We start from the raw sequence: 22,112 nt of genomic DNA on the forward strand, positions 1-22,112 counted from the left end.
AATTCTCCGACTATCCTGAGACAAAATGAAGAGGTAATATTAAATGACGGTAAGTACTTAAATAATGGAAACGATACATTTAAAGTGGCAGTTTGATAAATGTAATGTAGTAATTGGATTTGTTTAAAAATACTTTAGAAACAACAATTAATGCAGCCACGAAAACAAGAAATTTATTGCATCAGACTCACCACGTTAATGTCTGATTCTGATATCATGGCCATTATTATAAATTATTTGCTTAGAATTGGTATAAACATGTTTATGCCCCTTTATCAAGACTTTTTGAAGGTGAAGTGAATTTATAGTAAACATGTTGAGTTGTTGACGATTCATGAATTACGTGACCAGAGACACATATAGGTAGGTCTTCTTAGTTTTTCAGATTAGCTTGTTGTAAACAGGTTTTACTTGAACGGTGTTAATAAAAAATAGATTAAGTTAAAGTCTATTTTTTTATTCGGTAGACTAAAATGACATTTCATAGTATGAAATGACACACGATGTTCATACTATGAAATGTCATTTTAGTCTACGGAATAAAAAAAATAGACTTTAACGATTCTAAAATTGTGTTAAATATTGATGGTACATATTAATTTTGTTTTTACGACGTACTGACCTAAGGTCATCAAACACGATATAATTCCAAGATCTGAAGACCGAAAGAAATTTGGCATAAACACAGAGATCTCATGCCAGAAGCAGTCAGATATCAACCTGATAACTAAAACTCGACGCGTGAGCTTCTGAAACACTCGCGAATCGCATACGATACTCCACATACAGCTGATACAAACCAATATTGATCATACATCTAAGCTAATAAAGACGATGTAAGCTGTAAATGTATGTTGTTGCTGTTTGTAAATGTCACTGTGCAAAAACAAAAGAACTTCGCAGCTCAACACTGCGCCGGCAAAAGACTCAATATACAAGTCTTAAAGTAGAAAATTTAATGGATGGTGTAGCTACTTACTTCGTTCGGGATTGTAAGGTGTGATATCGTGTATAATATATGAACGCTTACGCAAGGGCTATATATAGCAGGCGACACCAAGTCTGCCTGGCCTGCGCGATCCGAGACCTATTGTTACTGCACAAAGGAGTAGGTATTTAGCTAAACAAGACTCGTCAAGGTAACTGAAATGACTACTTAGGTAGGGAAAATCACAGGTAGATACTGTTGCTTAGAGAGACAATGTAGTTTTATGATCTTTATGGCAAAGTTTTATGTTTTTATCAAATTGGAAGCAACTTTTTACTGAAGCAAAAGAGAGTCAAGTAAAACAAAACATAATTGACCACTAATTTTGTCTAATCCTAGCAATGTATGATATTTTTACTGCCAATAAACTAAACAACCCTATTGTTTGCTTGGAAAACAAATCTTCAGAACCGTCATCTTTGATAAAATGACTGATTGATAGGTACTTAATGTGTTTACAATTTTACTGTGCTTACACAGTTTCACTATCACACGTAGTTAAGGTATCATAACAAGATAAAATAGGCCTATCTACATTTTTTGTAACTTTTTTTAGATAGCTTTGATCATATATTTTATTTCTGGAATGATTTTTGTGAGATCTTATTTAAGTATTAACAGATAAGTACATCGGTCTTCTTTCGTACAACATTTTTTTTTATTAGCAATAGTATTTCTTACTTTTGGCCTTGATATTTTTAAAGACAAGCTAATTTATCTAACAAAAAACGTGCTGCAGTTGCACTTTCAACCCAGCTATCTTCATCAACTCAGACTGAGGTCACTGAGGTCAAACACCCATTACTCTCATGTTGCAGTTAATTTCAAAACATACAAGTATTTAATGTGCCAGTTCTTTCAGTATATACCGTATGTATGTGTGTAAGTTGTGGATGAAATGAAACATTTTACACTTTTACTTTTAAACCATAGGACATCAGGAATGTTTTCGACTAAATACCTTTGCTTCGGTAAGTAAAAGATTTTCAATTGTGACTCAAAAACTTATCATAACTTCCTATATCATAATAGTTATTTACGATACCAGTGCGAAAAATAGAAAATTCGCAACGAGTGGCGAATTTTAAAACACGGCCGAAGGGAGGAGAACTCATTCTATTGCTAGACGGTCAGATGTACTGTAAGATAAATAAATAGAAAGTAAGAAGAATTTAGATGAATAATATGATGTTTCTTGTCTAATCACCTATGTCCTACCTACGTGATGACTTTCCCTATAGTTTTGCGCTATCTCCGGATCACCTCAGGTCAGGTCATGTAAACAATGATGCAATGGCACCGTCAGATTTTCCTTATCACCTACGATACAGGGAAATATAATGACACATGACTAACTTAATGACATGAACAATGGTGTTATTCAATGCTTCCGGAGAACTGAAACTTTCCGGTTTCCTTTGTGCAGGTGGAAATATTTTCCTAGTTACAAAAAAAAACTGATAAAGAACTGGTCTAATGAAAAATACTTAAAGGGCCGAGTTTCATATATTTTGCTGTCGAATTATTTTTCATCAGGTTTCTATAAATTTGATAGATACATAAAAGAGATTTTCATGTTCTATAAAATACCTACATATAAACGCAATTTCATCATAACTATATTGTAAAAATCTTCCTCTGACTTAATTATTTTGTTATTGTTGTGATATTTTCCAAAATCAACGGAAAATTACATAGGTACAGTTTTGTACGGGACAAGTTTTTATTTCATATTTATTCCACTCAGAATGAAGAGCTCTTGATACCAGACCAAGGACCGGAAAACCCCTCTTTACGCTTAATCCTATCCATTCGGTAACCCAATCAATTCGGTTACCGTATCATTCGGTAACCCTATCATACTGTTACCTGATTGTAACGGTAAGCTTATTGAAACGGTAACCTTAACCTTTAACCGAGTTAATCTCAAAACCCCATCGCGTTAGGGTTTTTGTTAGGGGTTTTTAACCGGTTTTTATTCAGTTATGGTAACCTTTATTATCGGTTGCTTATTGGTTTGCTACATTCGTATTTAGTGATGTGCCGTCAGTCAAATACCTACTAAAAGAAAAAGTTAATTTATTAATAGAACTAATAGTTTATTTTGTTATTTTTGTATTTTTTTTTTAATTTTGCTTATTTTAAAGCTTTTGTTTATTTTACTTATTTTGTCTATTTTTTTATTTTGTTTATTTTACTTATTTCATTTATTTTATTTGTTATTAATTTTGTTAATTTTATTTTTATAATTTATTTTGATTTTTTTTTATATATTTTATTTATTTTATATATTTTATTTATTTTATTTATTTTATTTATTTTATTTATTTTATTTATTTTATTTATTTTATTTATTTTATTTATTTTATTTATTTTATTTATTTTATTTATTTTATTTATTTTATTTATTTTATTTATTTTATTTATTTTATTTATTTTATTTATTTTATTTATTTTATTTATTTTATTTATTTTATTTATTTTATTTATTTTATTTATTTTATTTATTTTATTTATTTTATTTATTTTATTTATTTTATTTATTTTATTTATTTTATTTATTTTATTTATTTTATTTATTTTATTTATTTTATTTATTTTATTTATTTTATTTATTTTATTTATTTTATTTATTTTATTTATTTTATTTATTTTATTTATTTTATTTATTTTATTTATTTTATTTATTTTATTTATTTTATTTATTTTATTTGTTTTATTTATTTTATTTGTTTTATTTATTTTCTTTGTTTTGTTTATTTTGTTTATTTTATTTATTTTGTTTATTTTATTTATTTTGTTTATTTTATTTATTTTATTTATTTTATTTATTTTATTTATTTTGTTTATTTTATTTATTTTATTTATTTTATTTATTTTATTTATTTTATTTATTTTATTTATTTTATTTATTTTATTTATTTTATTTATTTTATTTATTTTATTTATTTTATTTATTTTATTTATTTTATTTATTTTATTTATTTTATTTATTTTATTTATTTTATTTATTTTATTTATTTTATTTATTTTATTTATTTTATTTATTTTATTTATTTTATTTATTTTATTTATTTTATTTATTTTATTTATTTTATTTATTTTATTTATTTTATTTGTTTTATTTATTTTCTTTATTTTGTTTATTTTGTTTATTTTATTTTATTTTATTTTTATTTTATTTAAATAGGTACAATAACATAATGCTATTTGCCTGCACATTGTAACATATTTCTCACATAAGCAACTTATACATTACTTACATTACGATTATAATTGTACACAACATTATCATGGAATAATTATTAAGCTAAATACAAATCTTGACTAAGAAAATCTTCTGTTATTAAAGATAATAAAAGAATATAGTATAGTACAATAAATAGTTAACACGATAAAATAATAAGTATTTACTTACAATTTTGGGACAACAAAACATTTTTGAACCTAGGTAAAGAAATGTCTAAAATATCTAAATCAATATCCAAACGATTATATAAACGACACATTCTAAAGATAGGCGCATTATTGGATACATTGTTATTTTGTTTATTTTGTTTATTTTGTGTATTTTGTTTATTTTGTTTATTTTATTTATTTTATTTATTTTATTTATTTTATTTATTTTATTTATTTTATTTATTTTATTTATTTTATTTATTTTATTTATTTTATTTATTTTATTTATTTTATTTATTTTATTTATTTTATTTATTTTATTTATTTTATTTATTTTATTTATTTTATTTATTTTATTTATTTTATTTATTTTATTTATTTTATTTATTTTATTTATTTTATTTATTTTATTTATTTTATTTATTTTATTTATTTTATTTATTTTATTTATTTTATTTATTTTATTTATTTTATTTATTTTATTTATTTTATTTATTTTATTTATTTTATTTATTTTATTTATTTTATTTATTTTATTTATTTTATTTGTTTTCTTTATTTTATTTGTTTTATTTATTTTCTTTGTTTTGTTTATTTTGTTTATTTTATTTATTTTGTTTATTTTATTTATTTTATTTATTTTATTTATTTTATTTATTTTATTTATTTTATTTATTTTATTTATTTTATTTATTTTATTTATTTTATTTATTTTATTTATTTTATTTATTTTATTTATTTTATTTATTTTATTTATTTTATTTATTTTATTTATTTTATTTATTTTATTTATTTTATTTATTTTATTTATTTTATTTATTTTATTTATTTTATTTATTTTATTTATTTTATTTATTTTATTTATTTTATTTATTTTATTTATTTTATTTATTTTATTTATTTTATTTATTTTATTTATTTTATTTATTTTATTTATTTTATTTATTTTATTTATTTTATTTATTTTATTTATTTTATTTATTTTATTTATTTTATTTGTTTTATTTATTTTCTTTATTTTGTTTATTTTGTTTATTTTATTTTATTTTATTTTTATTTTATTTAAATAGGTACAATAACATAATGCTATTTGCCTGCACATTGTAACATATTTCTCACATAAGCAACTTATACATTACTTACATTACGATTATAATTGTACACAACATTATCATGGAATAATTATTAAGCTAAATACAAATCTTGACTAAGAAAATCTTCTGTTATTAAAGATAATAAAAGAATATAGTATAGTACAATAAATAGTTAACACGATAAAATAATAAGTATTTACTTACAATTTTGGGACAACAAAACATTTTTGAACCTAGGTAAAGAAATGTCTAAAATATCTAAATCAATATCCAAACGATTATATAAACGACACATTCTAAAGATAGGCGCATTATTGGATACATTGTTATTTTGTTTATTTTGTTTATTTTGTGTATTTTGTTTATTTTGTTTATTTTGTTTATTTTGTTTATTTTGTTTATTTTGTTTATTTTGTTTATTTTGTTTATTTTGTTTATTTTGTTTATTTTATTTATTTTATTTATTTTATTTATTTTATTTATTTTATTTATTTTGTTAATTTGTTTATATTTATTTATTTTATTTATTTTGTTTATCTTGTTTATTTTGTTTATATTATTTATTTTATTTATTTTATTTGTTTTATCTATTTTATTTGTGATATTTATTTTAGAAACTTACAAAATTAAAAGTAGTAGTATGTAACTACAAAAGTTAAATTAATTCAGAATAACATTCTAATTGAATAAAACGTTATTTAGTATAATCCTACATCTGGAATAAATATTCCGTTTTGTCTTTTTGATTTAAAATAAAAGTGTCATGATTTATTCACTTTCATTTTATTCTAAAATAACGAGTGCAAGAATTATTCTTATTCAAATCGATTGGAATAAGAATTAAATTTCTGTTTTTATTCTTATTCTTATTCAAGTTATTTTTTGCCCAACTCTGCTCTAGATTACTCTCGTGTTGTTGAAGGTGACTATTGAACAAAATCTGCAAAATATCTTTCATGTATGAAGTCAATTATTTGCACTTCCTAGTACCTAATAACATGAAGATAATAAATATACCTACACAGGCGAAGCAACATGCGTATTTAAATCGAAACGCTGCGCTCCGTTGGCACGCGCTACAACGCAAGTGCACCGAATGTTTAAAGGTCGTGGTATTTTCTATTGTATTAGGATATTTAGGATTAAGCAGAATGCGGTGAGAGTCATAGTGACAACAATAAAGCCTTATTATTGTACTACACTACAGTATTGTTATCAGTGCTCTGCCGTGTCATGACTAATTGATGTAATTGTAGATACATAAGTTAGTGGTAACAAGGTTAAATGGCATTTATTTGGTCATATTATACGTCATATTATATGTAGTACAATGTATATAGATAGTAAAATGAATTTCACCCCTCTTTTCAATGGTCGGATTGATTTGAATTTTTTGAAGCCTTCGAAACGGTGATGATAATTTTATAATGAAGCTACATAGAAAGTAAACTGCGAAATTATAATTATGATGGTTCAATGTATATTTCTTTGCGTATTAAGTATGTATTTTGTTTATTATTCCTACCAGCCTTGAGGTCTTACGTATGCTATCTCTTTCACACCTACGGAAAGTGAATGAGATAGTAAATTACTGCAGGTAAGAAAAGAGTCCTACGCTTATCACTATAATTAAATAGATTTGCAGAAAGTTGCAGGCGTGTTTCCACTTGAGACCGTCATTTATTACTCATTGGCAATAACAATAGGATTAAGTCGTGGCGTGGTGAATTCTTTGTCAGCATTTGCTAAACACGTGCGGCAAGCGTTGTGTCAAACGATATTAATACCTGTTAATTTCCGTCTAAATAATACATGCAAATTTTAAATATCAGAAGAGCTTTTAAAAACACGATAAGTCTTGGTAGTAACTCGGATACTGAAACCACATACTATAGTCCATTTTTTTTTAGCATTAGAAATAAGGTAAACAATCTTGATGTCTCTTTTAATTGAAAAGCACATTTTAAAAATAAGTTACGGTAAATATGTAACAATTATGAATCTAATACGATCTTTTATAGTCTTCTGCTTTCATAAGTAATAGTTATGGTTATAAAAAAGTGTTTTTCAATTAAAAGACATGTCAAAATCGCTTACCTTCTTTCAAGTTCTTTCTAATGCTAAAAAAAAACGAACTATAAACATAATTCGAAAACAGAAAAAAATCATGAGTATTAAGGGCGTAAAAATATTGAGGGCGAACAATCTGAATACTTTGGTGTCACATGTGGCGTCAAACAAGGTTGCGTTCTGGCACCAACTCTTTTCGCTCTTTACTTTGCTGTTGTCGTCAGAGATGCCTTGCAAACGTTAACGGATGGCATTCATGTTCGTTTTCGCACTGAGGGCAGTGTGTTCAATCTAGCACGACTGAAGGCTCGCACAAAAGTATCTCTCTAATAGTGGCTTATTACAGAGATAATGTACGCAGATGACCTTTGCTTTGTAGCGGATTCCCCGGAAAGTCTACAAACGCTTATGACGAGTCTCAACGAGTCCTGTCAGCGCTTCGGCCTTAAAATCAGTGTTAAGAAAACCGAAGTCATGGGGTTGGAGACACTAGCGCCCGTTGACATCAGGCTCGGTGGCGACTCCCTTAAGCAAGTAGACAGATTCCGGTATCTGGGGAGCATGATAGCATCCATGTGCCACCTTGACGACGAAATCAACAGCAGAATCGGAGCGGCTGCTGCTGCGTTCGGTAAACTTCGCGTCAAGGTGTTCCGTTCACATGACGTTAAGCTTCAGACCAAGGTCTCTGTGTATATGGCCATAGTTCTGCCCAATCTCCTGTATGCCTCTGAAACGTGGTGCCTTTACCGAAAGCATATTCGCGCATTGGATAGGTTTCACCTTAAATGCCTGCGTGACATTTTGAACATTTCATGGTCGGATCGTGTCAGGAACACAGAAGTGTTACGCCGTGCTAATGTCAGCGGCATTGAAGCCTATCTAATGCGACGCCAGCTGCGATGGTGTGGTCATGTCTCCCGTATGTCTAATAACAGAGTTACTAAGCGCATCTTTTACTCAGAATTGCAGAGTGGAAAGCGGAAACAGGGCGGCCAACTTTTGCGATACAAAGATGTTCTGAAGCGCCACATGCGGAGATGTGACATTGAACCATCGCACTGGGAGACTTCGGCACAAGATCGGCCGAAGTGGAGGCATACAGTGAGCACAAAAGTGCAAGCCTTCGAAGAGCAGAGGCGAGTGGAGCTCGACGCAAAGCGTGACGAGTTAAAGGCCCGACCACCTGCGGTCATCAACTACAAATATATCGGAGGGGTGCTGACCTGCGGTGAGTGCGGTCGTGCATTCACTGCAAAGATAGGCTACGTCAGCCACCTAAGAGCCCACGATCGTCGCTCTCAATAACCAGTACAACCCCAGTCGCCGTGGCCGAAACCGGCCAGGAAAGGATGATGATGATGATGATGATGATCCTACCTTTAAAAACATCTTTTTTAGGGTTCCGTACCCAAAGGGTATAAACGGGACCCTATTACTAAGACTCCTTTGTCCGTCTGTCTGTCACCAGGCTGTAGCTCATGAACCGTGATAGCTAGGCAGTTGAAATTTTCACAAATAACTAATTTCTGTTGCTGCTATTACAACAAATACTAAAAACAGCATATAATAAATATCTAAGTGGGGCTCCCATACAACAAACGTGATTTATTTGCTGGTTTTTGCGTAATGGTGCGGAACCCTTCCTGCGCGAGTCAGACTCGCACTTGGCCGGTTTTTTATTTTTTACATTAATTTAGGCACAGTGAGCCATTGAAGAGTTTCGCTATCCACCATCCGTTCAGAGCAGCTGAATTGTACCTGATGATTTAGTTATCACATTAAAATAAATACGGGTATCATCTAATACCAAGACTATGCGGCAGTAAATTAAATTTGTAAGATTTTATTGCATAAAATCAGGTATAAATTAGTCAAGAAACATTAGTTTCTTGTCTAATTTACTTCTATCTATACGTAACGCCTATACGGCACGCAGACTACATGTTTAATCCAGGAATATTATTTAGAATATAAAATCATGATTATATTTATTTGATTAAGAATGAGAATATTCTTATTCAATTTTTTCACATACGAATTATTTCCGATCAAAATTATTTGAATAATTTTGACGGGAATAAAATCAACATGATTTTATTCTTAGGAATTCTTATTTAAATAATGATTTTATTCTTGAATGCCCAACACTGCTTACTAAGTATGTATGTATCTATTTAATTTAATCAAAATTATTTCACATACCAATGTTATAGATACCCAATGAATATGTATAATGAATTCTGCCCTAGTAGCACGGTCGCATTTTTATCGTTTATCACCATGCCTGTCACGTTCTAACAAGTATGTAAGTGCGAAAGTGACGGGCATAGTGATAGTCGATAAAAATGGAACCGTGCTGAGCCCCCTGGTATTAATGAAAGATTTGTAGTATTAAAATAAGTTTATAACTGCTATAGATATATATTTTCTGATCGCTGCATTAAGCGGTACAAGGTAAATTACGACTTAGCTCATACAACTCACCGCATCTGAAAACTAAAGTCTATTTTTTATTCGGTAGACTAAAATGACATTTCATAGTATGAACATCATGTGTCATTTCATTTCATACTATGAAATGTCATTTTAGTCTACCGAATAAAAAAATAGACTTTAATTGCTTATTATAAAATAAGCTCATAATAACTAGTACATATGTCATTTGTTAACAATGGTAAAATATCTACCACAATCCGCTAGCGCATGTATCTTTATCACAAAGTGATATTTTTTTTAAATCACTTAAGATAAATTATACCTAACTAGGTACCAGTAAAATTACTAGTTAGGTGAAAAATTTTCTTTAAATCAGTCTTTAATCTGTAGGTACCAAGTGTGAACCCGAAAATAAAAATAATAATCTAAGTAGCATAAAATATAACTAAATAATAGCAGATATTACTAGGATATGATGTTGTTTACTTGCAACCCCTTTTCTAAAAATTTCTAAACTAGAATTGCTCCGAAATAACAAAAACAATAGGAACACACAGGTATAAAGATAAACAAAGGAATGGCCGCGCGGCGGCTCGAAAATAATACTGTAATCGCTCACTTATGTTTTCAATTTTAGCTTAAGGACTCAAAGTACAATATTGTTTGAATTGACAATAAGCGAAGTTACCGGCAAAAAAACTTGTTTGTGCTGGAGGCTTCATAGACCGCCCATGCCAACCACGGTTATTCAATAATAAGTCGAATTTAAGTCTGCGTAAAGATTACAATCGTTTGAACTGGTTGAAAACCTTATTATGAGGTAACAGAATAGACTGGGTTTTTATTTCGGTTACCGGTAACAGGGGTTAACTCGATCTGATACGGTTACCGAATCAAAGTGTTACCTTATCAGACGGTTACCGTTATGGTAGGGGTTTTTATAACCACTTCTAAAATAACCCTATAAAAAACCCCGGTTAAGGTAACCGGTTCCGGTCCCTGTACCAGACAATTTTAATCCAAATCTAAGGACAACAAAATAAGAATTGGCTCTAAAATAAGACAAGTTACATTTGTAAACTAAAAACTCGCTTTGTTTTACCAAACAATTGCAACAAATGTAAAACATAAACACAGTATACAAGTATTCCTTTCAAATAATATACATGCAGTAACGTAATTTGAAGCCAAGAAGGTCGATCCGCTCTGATTACCCCACCAGGCCCCAATTTCACCACGCCGACATTTGTCAGTGACATATGTCGGGTGACAATTGTCAAGTGACAGGTGACAAGTAGCATTAAATCATAATTCCATTATAAATTGTAATTGTTGCCTATGAAGGCGTTTAGTAATTCAACATTTAGGATTTGGAATAAGTCTCAGTATAGTTTTCATAATTAAAAAAAATATATAATGCGAAGTTGGGGACCGGTAGCGAAATTAGGTATGTTTAGATAGGTATTGTTTTTTTAATAATTTACTTGGGCGAAGTTGGGCACTAACAGTAAAGTTAGGGTTTTGGTTAGTTAGAAAATGAATCTCCGCGAAAGCAATAGTGGTGATATTCTTATACAAGGGAATATATTAAGTACGAATAGATTCCTACTTTGACGTCACTGACTTTGCATTTGCAGAAAAAAATACTTAAAACAAACAAAAATATAATGCTTTGACGCCTTGTCAACAAATAATGTAGGTATTGTAATTGTAATTGTAATTAGCCTTTATTATTGAAGCTGGTACATAACATATATTAATTTGATTTATCAACTTTAGCTTCAACTCGTCCTTTGACGTAGGCCTCCTCCATAGCTTTCCATTTGTTTCTTTCTTTTGCTGTTTGCATCCATTTACCTCCTATTCTTGTTAAATCATTCGACCATCTAAACTTTTGTGGGCCACTCTTTCTTTTATTATATCTAGGGCACCACTCTACAAGGTCTCTTGTCCACTTATCCAAGGTTTCTCTCATCATATAATGTAGGTATACGCTGCATTAAATGGGGTCGGGACACAGATGGGATCTCAATCAATATCATGTTAGTGATGACAACACGGCACATCGAAAGCAATTAACGATCTCTTGTGAAGAATTGACAAATATGTCGACTAGTAAACATTACCCTTGTTTCACAAAATAATTGTCATTAAATTTAAGATGGACAATTGTACTAAACTACCTGTCATGTTTATATGAAGTTCTATACAAAACAATTTACGAAATTGTCATCTGTCACCTGTCACTTGACAATTGTCACTCGACATATGTCACTGACAAATGTCGGCGTGGTGAAACAAAGGTCTGTCATTTTTTTGACAATTGTTGTACCTGTCAGCTTGGTGAAATAGGGGCCTGGTGTTATTGTGGTCTTTATTATTAGTTATACCTACTTGACTCATAATACTCATATCAGTGTCTTCCTGACCTGAGACTGCTTATGTTTCTCTTTATAAACCTAACAGTGCAATTTCGGAGTCATCTAACTTTAAATTTGGTTGGTGAAATTAAGGGTAAGTACCTAACCTATACGGAGAACATGTCCGAGTCACTTAGTAACATTTTGTGTAGGTAATCGCGTTTCTTAAGTTTCGAACGATGTAAAAATTTAGGTAGGTACAGTACTGCCCGCAGCAGAAGTAGCTAAGCGGGCGAGGTGTTCAAAATGATCTTGACGCGACGTTATTGTTTAGAGAATAAGAGCGTGTCAAGGTCATTTTAAACACCTCGCCCGCTTAGCAACTTCTGCTGCTGACTGTACCTACGTTAACTCCGTGACAAGATAAGATATCAGATTGTACAAGTACATAACTATCATAAAGAGCTGATATTCTTTCCGTGTTGGTACACTTTAAATGTGAATACGAAAAAGACAAAATCATTAAAAACCCATTTATATATCCTAAGTCACTCCTACAGCTGAGTTGAATCTATTAACAATTTGTAATCCATCAAACAGCGTAGGAGGTGGGCCGTGTCAAAGATTTATAGATACATACATGCCTCTGAAATATCAAACAAAAAATAACAAACCCTACTTCAGCAGTCGGGCAAAAATGAAACAAAATCCTTATAAAATGACAAAGAAAACAGTTAAATTTTGTTTAAAACTACACTTCCATCTTGACCTTGATCTTGACTGTAACAGTAACGTAATTAGCAACAGTCGTTTTCTTCACATCCATGTGGGAGTGGCCTTGCCCACAAACTTCTGCTGATTCTGCCCTTGAAACTGAGTCATTGCCGTCAACCAGTCTGTGCAGGACACCAACTTCGCCTTTCAGTTAAGCAACTACTGAAGCCATATCATTATTAATACTAAAAGTCTTATGTTTCATAAGATTTACTCACGCTTAAGTCATTTTAGTTCTGAGCGATTCCGTCGAGCTACATGCGGGCGAAACAAAAGTGCATCAAGGCAGTAGATTGATGATTTAATATAAACTCAAAAGTGTAATACTTATGATTCAAAATTGATTGAAACAAGACGTGACTTAAGACTGTTTGAGTGGAATAAATGTTGTATGTAGCGGTTGCTTCTAGATTTTTCGATCGGTAAAGCTAAGTTGGTCGGACAGTGCATAGCTACAACTATAATTGCATGGATGGATTGCATCAGCCTGCAATTGCGGTTTCCATGTGATGAATGGAAGTGGAATATTTTGTATGAGGAAAATCTGATATGTTTTTTGTTGACCTTCTATTAGAGGTGCACTAGTTTTCTATCTACACTTGGAAGCCAATATTTCCAAGCGTGTACTTAAATTTCAAAATGATCTGAACATTCTGAATACGCTCTATTAGTAGGGACTAAAATGATAAATGCGAAAGTAAGTAACTCTGTCTGTCTGTCTTATTGTTACGTTTTCACGTTTAAACTGCCGAACTGATTTCTTAGATGAAATTTAATTTGGGAATAGTTTGAGGCCCATGGAAGGGCATCATAGTCTTCAACAATCATCATCATCATCATTCCAAGTACAAAAAGTCGCAGGCAGAAACTAATGAGTACTAAACTAGTTGTTTCCTTTTAGTAACTAAGTAAAAGGAAACAATGAATGAGCGTGTGCAGATTATATTGAACGCTCTATCCACTGTTACCTTAGAAAATATCAAGCGTTAATAATTGTGTCAAAATCACCACTTTATTTTTATTAGCTTCTTGTTTAGCTCAAAAAAAGCTTCAATATCTTAAAGTGTAAAGTATAAGTGTAATAATTTATACAAATGAAGGATCTTTTACATCGTGCTAATAAATTAACCCTTGAGTCCCTTGACATGAAGAAGCTCTTAATTTGGTACCATAATGTCATTCCCCTCAAAATAATTTAAGGCAAGCAGATTTAGAACAGTAATCAGCAAATAACATAGATACAAGCTCCCTCATTATAATTTGAAATGTATTATGAGACCTCTTTGTTAACTAGATAAAGCAATTTATACTTTATTTCCAATGGGTAAGACAATGTCTTGATTGAGGCTTGAAGTTACCAAATTGTCTGAGAATTCATCGAAGTAGAAAATTATCGTTTACTTGTCGCTGGTGATGGCTTCATTCATTCTTTCCTCAATCATATAGTATTCCATCAGGATCACACAAGGCATGATTGTAGGGCCTATAGTTTTCCCATCAAACATTCCGCCCCCTTCTTCACAAACCGTGAAATCCACAGTTTTCCCACGAAGTAAACATAAAGAATATCCAATTATAACGGATATTTGCAAAAGTAAAAACGAGGAAAATTCTTTACCGGACCAGGCAGAATTAAATGCATACAAATTGACTGTAGATTGCAGCAAAAAGTGCACTAGTCGCTGTCCAGTTTAATGACGTGAGGTGGCGTGATGTCGGCTCTAATGCACCACTTAGCCGCTAACAGCGTAAATAACATGCTCGATGAATTACCTGTTCTAACTATTAATGATGCATCCATTGCTGCTGACACAGAAAAGTCTATACTATCTGTTGCTCTAAGTACCGCAATCGAAAGGAGACTTCTAGGAAGAATAGAAAAGAAAGAAGTTTGAGAATAAAATTGTGCCGCAACTATCAAATTATAATTGGAAAAATCAGAATCAGCGTTATATATGGCTACTTGAATGTTAAAGTAGATTTCGATGAGGAAAAACTAGCAGCAATGGATGATGAAAAAAATGGAATGATCGCTATTGCATAGGGTCGTAATGATATCGGTAGAAGCGATACACCGTGCCTCGAAACACGTAGGCAAGTGGAACTAGATTTCCGAGCGATAGAAAAAATATGGAATAAATTGGTTGATGCGTGACTGGCATTGATTTGCGAATGTATCGATAGCTTTGAAACACTGTTGCCGGGAGCTCTGGGAGATACAAATCTATGTTTCTGCTTCAAGTAACTATATAATCTTTTCTACCGTAAAACATGCTGTTTTATATGCTTCAGCAATTTATTCGGTATTGCACTAATGTGCTTTTAATTTCTAGTCGAGCATCGATTATTACAAGAATCATGTTTCTTTTTTGTTGCTAAGAAAAGAAAATACTTTAAGTAGGTACTGAAATTGGATATTTATTTAAAAAATGCTTAGAATATACAACAGGTTTTTCAAGTAATTACTTTACTCGTCGCTCAAATCAAATGCTCTTGACATTAATTATTTCTCCACTTAACAGAAATTTAATAAACGTTTCTGTTTTATTAATATTTTCAATTAAAGGGAAATGAATTTAAGTTTATTTAGAATCGTTTTAAATGTTATTTTTGTAATAAATGTAACAGGAAAATAATAGGCAACCTTTGGCTAAGTGGTAAACAATCTAAAATTCCGTTTTTAAACTAATCTGATTAAGAACTGTAATGTTTTTTTAATAAATGGAAAAATTAATTAAACAGTTTAGGTAACTAAATACTGTTACAGTGAGGGTTCGAAAGGATGATTACCTATCAATGATAATTATCTTGATAATTATAGCGATAATTATCGTGATTTTTATGCCTGATAATTATCGATTTGATAATAACCTAAAATGTATAAAATGCGATATTATTTTTTGTATTATTTTAAAGCAAATAAATATAGGACCATCCATACCTGGGATAATTATCCGGTATTTATCGGATAGTTATCGCGGTAATTATCAAAAACTATAACTATCTGGATAATTTTGAACCCTGGTTACAGTAAATATGGCTTTCAAACACAGAAGGGTATATGATTCAAGTGCAATAAGGAGATTTTCTTCTGAAATTTAATTATTATCCTAATTGTACATGAAGCATAAGGACCCTTCTCTAAGGGAAAGCCACAAATATTAGTATTTATGGAATCATGGTAAATAACTATTACTTAAAAATTATCTAAATCTGAAGATTTACTTATCATCACTCAAAATAAGAGGATTCTCATCAACCCCTGAAATTACTACAGCATATTGCCCCACGCTATATTTCTTCATCTCTTGCTCAAACAATATGTTATTTATTGCTTGTTTTATCATCGATTGCGTCCTTTCATCATGTTTCCTTAAAGATATAGCTATATATTCACCAAAACTGTCACATTCATCTTTCTTCCTTGTCAAATCTGATCTCCTAAGCAAACTTAGTGTTTCTAATACCTTACTGTCAAGATTAGAATTATTGTTAGTATTATCTTTGACAGCTTTTCTGGCAAACTTAGTCAGTCTAGGTTTATGAGTGGCCTGGGCGTATCTGAGCCGTTTTCTTGGTCTGACGTACTCTACAGTTTGTGGTTCTGTCTTGATGATGATTTCTTCGTGAACTATTTCATCTTGTTCTTCGTTGGCGTTGTTGTCTTCGTCTGAAGATTGTTGTTCAAGCTCTTCGATCTCTTGGTGGGTTGAGGTCTGAAAATAAAGAAAATTTAGGCTATATACGAATTAGAAGAACCCGAACAATGTTGGCGAACGGACTATGGATTGATTTTGTAAAAACTTTCAATTTTTTATAGTTTCTACGGTACTGTGGAACGGTTTTACAAACTCAATCTGCTGCAATGCAATAAGTGTACAGACATAGACTAGTACAAGTAGGTAACAACAATAAGGACCCTTCTCTAATGGAAAGCCACATATATCTATATTAGTTACTAGTTTTCGTTGCTAGAAATCACAACACAAATTATTAGAACGAGAACATTTTAAATTAGGGATGTAACGATACCGATATAATCGGCAGACCGACTTAAATATACCCGATAACACAGTTTGAAAACCGCAAAAACAAAATGATTTGCGTAACAGATTATCTGCTAATAATTTAAATAAACTTTGTTTCCTTAACAAAGTTAATCAATTTTAATAACATAAAATTACTCTCTAGACTAAACTAGACTCAACAAACATTGTTATCAACGTCTGTAGCTAATATACAGCACAGTAAATCATTGCGTTTAACCGATTGTGCGAAAGTGCGTCATGTGGTGATAAATTTGCAAGCCGATAGCGGTTTAATGCGCTGTTTACTAACCGGTTGGAACGTGTCTGCTTCGATAAGTTAAGAATGAATTGAACTCTTTTTTATACCTACCTATAGTTCGTTTTTTTTAGCATTAGAAAGAACTTGAAAGAAGGTAAGCGATTTTGACATGTCTTTTAATTGAAAAACACTTTTTAAAAATAAACTATTACTTATGAAAGCAGAAGACTATAAAAGATCGTATTAGATTCATAATTGTTACATATTTACCGTAACTTATTTTTAAAATGTGTTTTTCAATTAAAAGACACATCAAGATTGTTTACCTTATTTCTAATGCTAAAAGAACGAAGTATAATCATATTCCAGATATAAAATTGTTATTTGTTTCACAAGAGGACAAAGTTGTTGTTTAACTCCTCGTGTTAATATTGAAAACCGAGCAAGTGAAAGATGCCATACTTGAATTGATCCACGAGCGTAGCGAGTGATTCGAAAAGTGAAATTTTGAGCGTTGCGAGGGTTTAAATACTGTTTAGGGTTAGTTGTTGATCAATGAAACACTAAAAGTTCAAGCCTTCCTATCTCTGGTGTTTTTAAAGTTATGAGTGTGATATTTCGTACGAAGATAAACAATTTATTTGGCTATCATATGGCGTTCTTGGTTTCTACTTATTTTTAACAGTGTCTGTATTATAAAGCTTTTTTTTTAAAATGAGTTTTGTTTCATTGTGTACTTGTGCATGTTTTCAATGAAACAGTCTAATTTTTACAGTAAAACAGATGTAATATATATAGTCTACCATGAAACATCCTTAATAAACATTGAAACGTTGTAATAAATAAGTTACATTAATACATACATCCTTTCAATCAATTAATGAGAAAGGAAAGGAGAAAATAGTGGTAGGCTGAAATTTGTTATTTAAACGGTTTCCGAAATATGGAATCGTTATAAGATTGCTGAAATATCTAAAAGCGAAAGACTTGTTTCATTGTACGCACACCTAAGTTTCATTGTGAATCGAAGGCTTTCGTCGCGGGAGGGTTTTAAGCATCTCCATGCTTGATATCATACACTTTCTTGCAACATAGTGTTTATAAACGACTGTTTCAATGTTAGACATGTGACCTTAACCTTGCCATCAATGAAACATTCAACATATAAACTATCCTATCTCAGCCATTTCTAAAGTTAAGTATCTTATATTTTGTCATAATATATGATAGACAAATTATAATTTTCATGGTATTTTAGTTTCACAAAATTCGCACATAGTCTTTAATTAATTAAAAAAATAATGAGTTTGTTTCATTCTGTACTGATACTGGTGTTCAGTGAACATCATGTTTCATTGTTTACTACATAAAAATGTCTCATTGTGAGACTAGGGGGTGTTTTTTGAAACAATTAAAAAAAACTGCACCAAAGAGTGAACGAAATTTAAAAATATTTAGCTCCAAAGCAACTTTAATACACATAGAACACAACAAAAAATGAAATAACGCCAAACTAGACTCTATATCTTGGTAAAAAATTGCGAAACATAAATGAAAAATATTACTTTTGTCGCACGAATTCACAATAACGCTCGTAGCAACGTGCTCCTTCTCCGAGGCGCGCTCGCGTATTGGGGAGGTGCTGGTGGTCCCTGCCCTTGCTTGACAGATGGCACTAGCTGATAATACCTAGTTTCCGAGATATCGCAAAGTTTCACTGTGTACGATTGTTTCAATGTTCGACAAGTGACCCTATAAGTACGAGGGTTAAACAAACTTTGCTACCGTTGACCATAAAATTGAGGAAACATCTCAAACTTTGCATCTATATCATTATTTTGCCACTAGTGAATTAAATGCAATTTACTCATCAGTTTTTGATGAATAAAGAGAGCCTTTATGAGCTCGTGTTGTAAAAATACGTTTCCCTGAGTCGGTATAATCCAAACTGTCCTTACAGAGGGCCTACCGATACCGCCAACATTCAAAAAATCCAAAATGCTACCGGATAAATTAATGTCACAAGCACAAAAGCTCTTTTAATATTCCTACCTACATTTTTTTTTTTTTTTTTTTATTCTATACTAAAATCTTATAATAAATCAAACAGAAAAGTGCCGTGAAACCCTATCGGGTTTGTACCGACACGACATTCGTGTTTATAAGCATTAAATAAGCGGATACCGTAGCCTATATATTAGCTAACGGTATCACAAATTCACAAGCGCGTTGCCTTATATGTATAACTAACTAGCCTTTGCCCGCGGCTTCACACGCGCAGGAGTTTTTTAATTTTCACCCCTTTAGGGGATGAATTTTGAGAAATCCTTTCTTAGTGGACCCCTAGACCTTATAAGGAATCTACTTGCCATATTTGGACTTTCTAGTCCCAGCGGTTTGGGCTGTGCGTTGATTTAAGTCAGTCAGTCAGGTCTTTCACGTTTATATATAAGTATATAGATTATACAAAGATCGACTACGTACAAGATTTTATACACACTTACCTATATAGGTACCCTATACACAGATTTTTGTTATATGAGAAGATAAAAACAGAAATAGTATAACTAAGTAAAACAAAAAACAAATTACCTCAACAACACTATCATTAGTACTATTCTGCAGATGCGTCGGCAAAAAGTTCATATACGGATACAGAAACCACGACGACTTGCCCCCGAGTCGAACTTTCGCCTTCTCCCTCCGATGCGACGCGAAAATCGAATTCAATTTCTTTCGCAACTCGGCTATGTCGCATTCGAATAGCCCCGCCAAGTCCGACCACGCTTCGTATCTGGCTGTTTGTACTCTGTACAATTCGTTGGTCGTGTCCCAGAGTTCAGGTCTTTTGGCGTATTCTTGCATTAGTCGTATTACTAGACGATTTGTCCACTCCATTTCTGTCATAGTTGACAGCGAACAAGTATGGCGCCCGCGATTACTTTCACACGAATTAAAAGCGTTATTTCAAGGTCGGAATTCTAAATTTGAACGCGCGAACGTTCGTGTTCGCTGCGGGCCGGCTCGGTGCGACTGGCGAGGCGGGCGAGGTTCGGGGCGTTCGGGCGCGCTCGGCGACGCTCGTTCGTTCGGTGACGTGGGTGAATTTGCTTCGTTCCGTTGCGCTCGCTCGCTGTGCATTTGTTCAAGGTGATCGTAAGAATTTAACATTAGGTACCTACATTCTAAGCGAGTTTTTCATTTTTTAATTGGTTAAGCGGAAATTGATGTGCTATTATCAATTTGATTATTTTTTGTTGACATTTATTTAGCATATTAGAAATTTGTAAGTACTTAGTTACCACTTCTTATGCACCTAATACCTTTAAACGAGCAATTCTTGTTTATTTATTTATTTATTTATTTATTTATTTATTTATTTATATATATATATATATGTATATTTCGGGGATCTCGAAAACGGCTCTAACGATTTCGATGAAATTTGCTATACGGGGGTTTTTGGGGGCGAAAAATCGATCTAGCTAGGTCTTATCTCTGGGAAAACGCGCATTTTCGAGTTTTTATATGTTTTCCGAGCGAAGCTCGGTCACCCAGATATTGCACCTAATTGACCGAGCGTTAGCGAAAGTCTCCGTTTCAGCTTGGACAAAATTACAAAAATGCTTTCGTATATATCCGGATTTCTCTACAGGTCTACAGGTCATTTACATTTCTTAACTGATTCTGGTAAAATTTTGTGAGCAAGTTGTGATAACATAAAATTAGTCAAACTCATATTCGAATTAGGATTTTCCTCTTTCATCGCTATAATAAAGGGTTTTAATTACAAGCTAAAATAATATTACCATTCAATTTCACCCATAGTCTTTGATACTCTCGTGCTAAATTTAAACTCCCATTGCACTCTCTTAGGGATAAAAAGGTTTCTATGTCCGGTAGGTTTCAGTGTCTTTTAAGCAGTGTTGGCCGAAAGTTAATGCAAATTGAAAATGCTGGCCATTAACCATTATAAATTGAATCGTAAACTATAATCGTCCGATACGGTTTAAGGTTCAATTTATAATGGTTAATGGCCAACATTTTCAATTCGCATTAACTTTCGGCCAACACTGCTTTTAAGCTTTTCATCTAAATCCGTTTAAGTAGGTAGTCGTTTTTGCGCGGGATCGAAGATCCAAACTTCCAAGTAAATATAAACATTTTATAATATGTGAGATGAGAACACGCAGATATAGATAAGTACATAAAATATACATACATAATATCATATTTTTTGTTTGCCGTTAGACTTGTCTCATTATTTTTTACTTACTTAACTCCTAATTCCTGTAAATATTATAAAGCACTGTAAAATGTGTTTATAAGTATTGGTACACTCACCTGCAATAATATGTTACACAACGAATGCCGCAAAAATATCTGACACGATCTTATTCACATATTTTTGCGGCCTTCGACGAGTAACATAGGTTTTAATGAAGGTAATGTACTTACCTATTTATTAACTCTTTTCAACATTATAATAAGTATATAGACGGTAAAGACTTTTATACCTATATATCTATTCTAAGAAATCTATAGAAAACAAAAGAACAAAAACAATCTATTTTAAAACGAAGCACTTGTATTTCAAGACTATTAAGTAATTCAAGCCCAGACTCTTCTGAAACTCAACATTGAAATAAATACATTTCTCAATCCGATATAATTCTAAAAAAAGGATTTCATTACATATAC

At 31.3% G+C, this 22,112-nt stretch overlaps 1 protein-coding gene across 1 annotated transcript; it reads right to left on the reverse strand.

Annotated features, from left to right (window-relative positions):
• Window positions 1-16,316: 16,316 nt before the first annotated feature.
• LOC134653865 (uncharacterized) lies at window positions 16,317-20,509 on the reverse strand. Its single transcript, XM_063509228.1, has 2 exons — window positions 20,004-20,509; window positions 16,317-16,840 (listed from the first exon to the last, which is right to left on the reverse strand). The coding sequence occupies exons 1-2, from the start codon at window positions 20,316-20,318 to the stop codon at window positions 16,346-16,348; spliced, it is 810 nt and encodes a 269-aa protein (XP_063365298.1). The 5' UTR covers window positions 20,319-20,509; the 3' UTR covers window positions 16,317-16,345.
• Window positions 20,510-22,112: the final 1,603 nt, after the last annotated feature.

This window comes from Cydia amplana, chromosome 14, assembly GCF_948474715.1.
Source record: "Cydia amplana chromosome 14, ilCydAmpl1.1, whole genome shotgun sequence".
NCBI classification, from domain to species: domain Eukaryota; kingdom Metazoa; phylum Arthropoda; class Insecta; order Lepidoptera; family Tortricidae; genus Cydia; species Cydia amplana.

What these genes read in the sequence shown, in the direction of transcription:
- LOC134653865 (XM_063509228.1), bottom strand. Translation starts at nt 20,318, where the DNA reads ATGACAGAAATGGAGTGGACAAATCGTCTAGTAATACGACTAATGCAA. An exon ending in CTAATGATAGTGTTGTTGAG is followed by an intron (nt 16,841 to 20,003) that starts GTAATTTGTTTT and finishes CTTTATTTTCAG; the next exon opens with ACCTCAACCCACCAAGAGAT.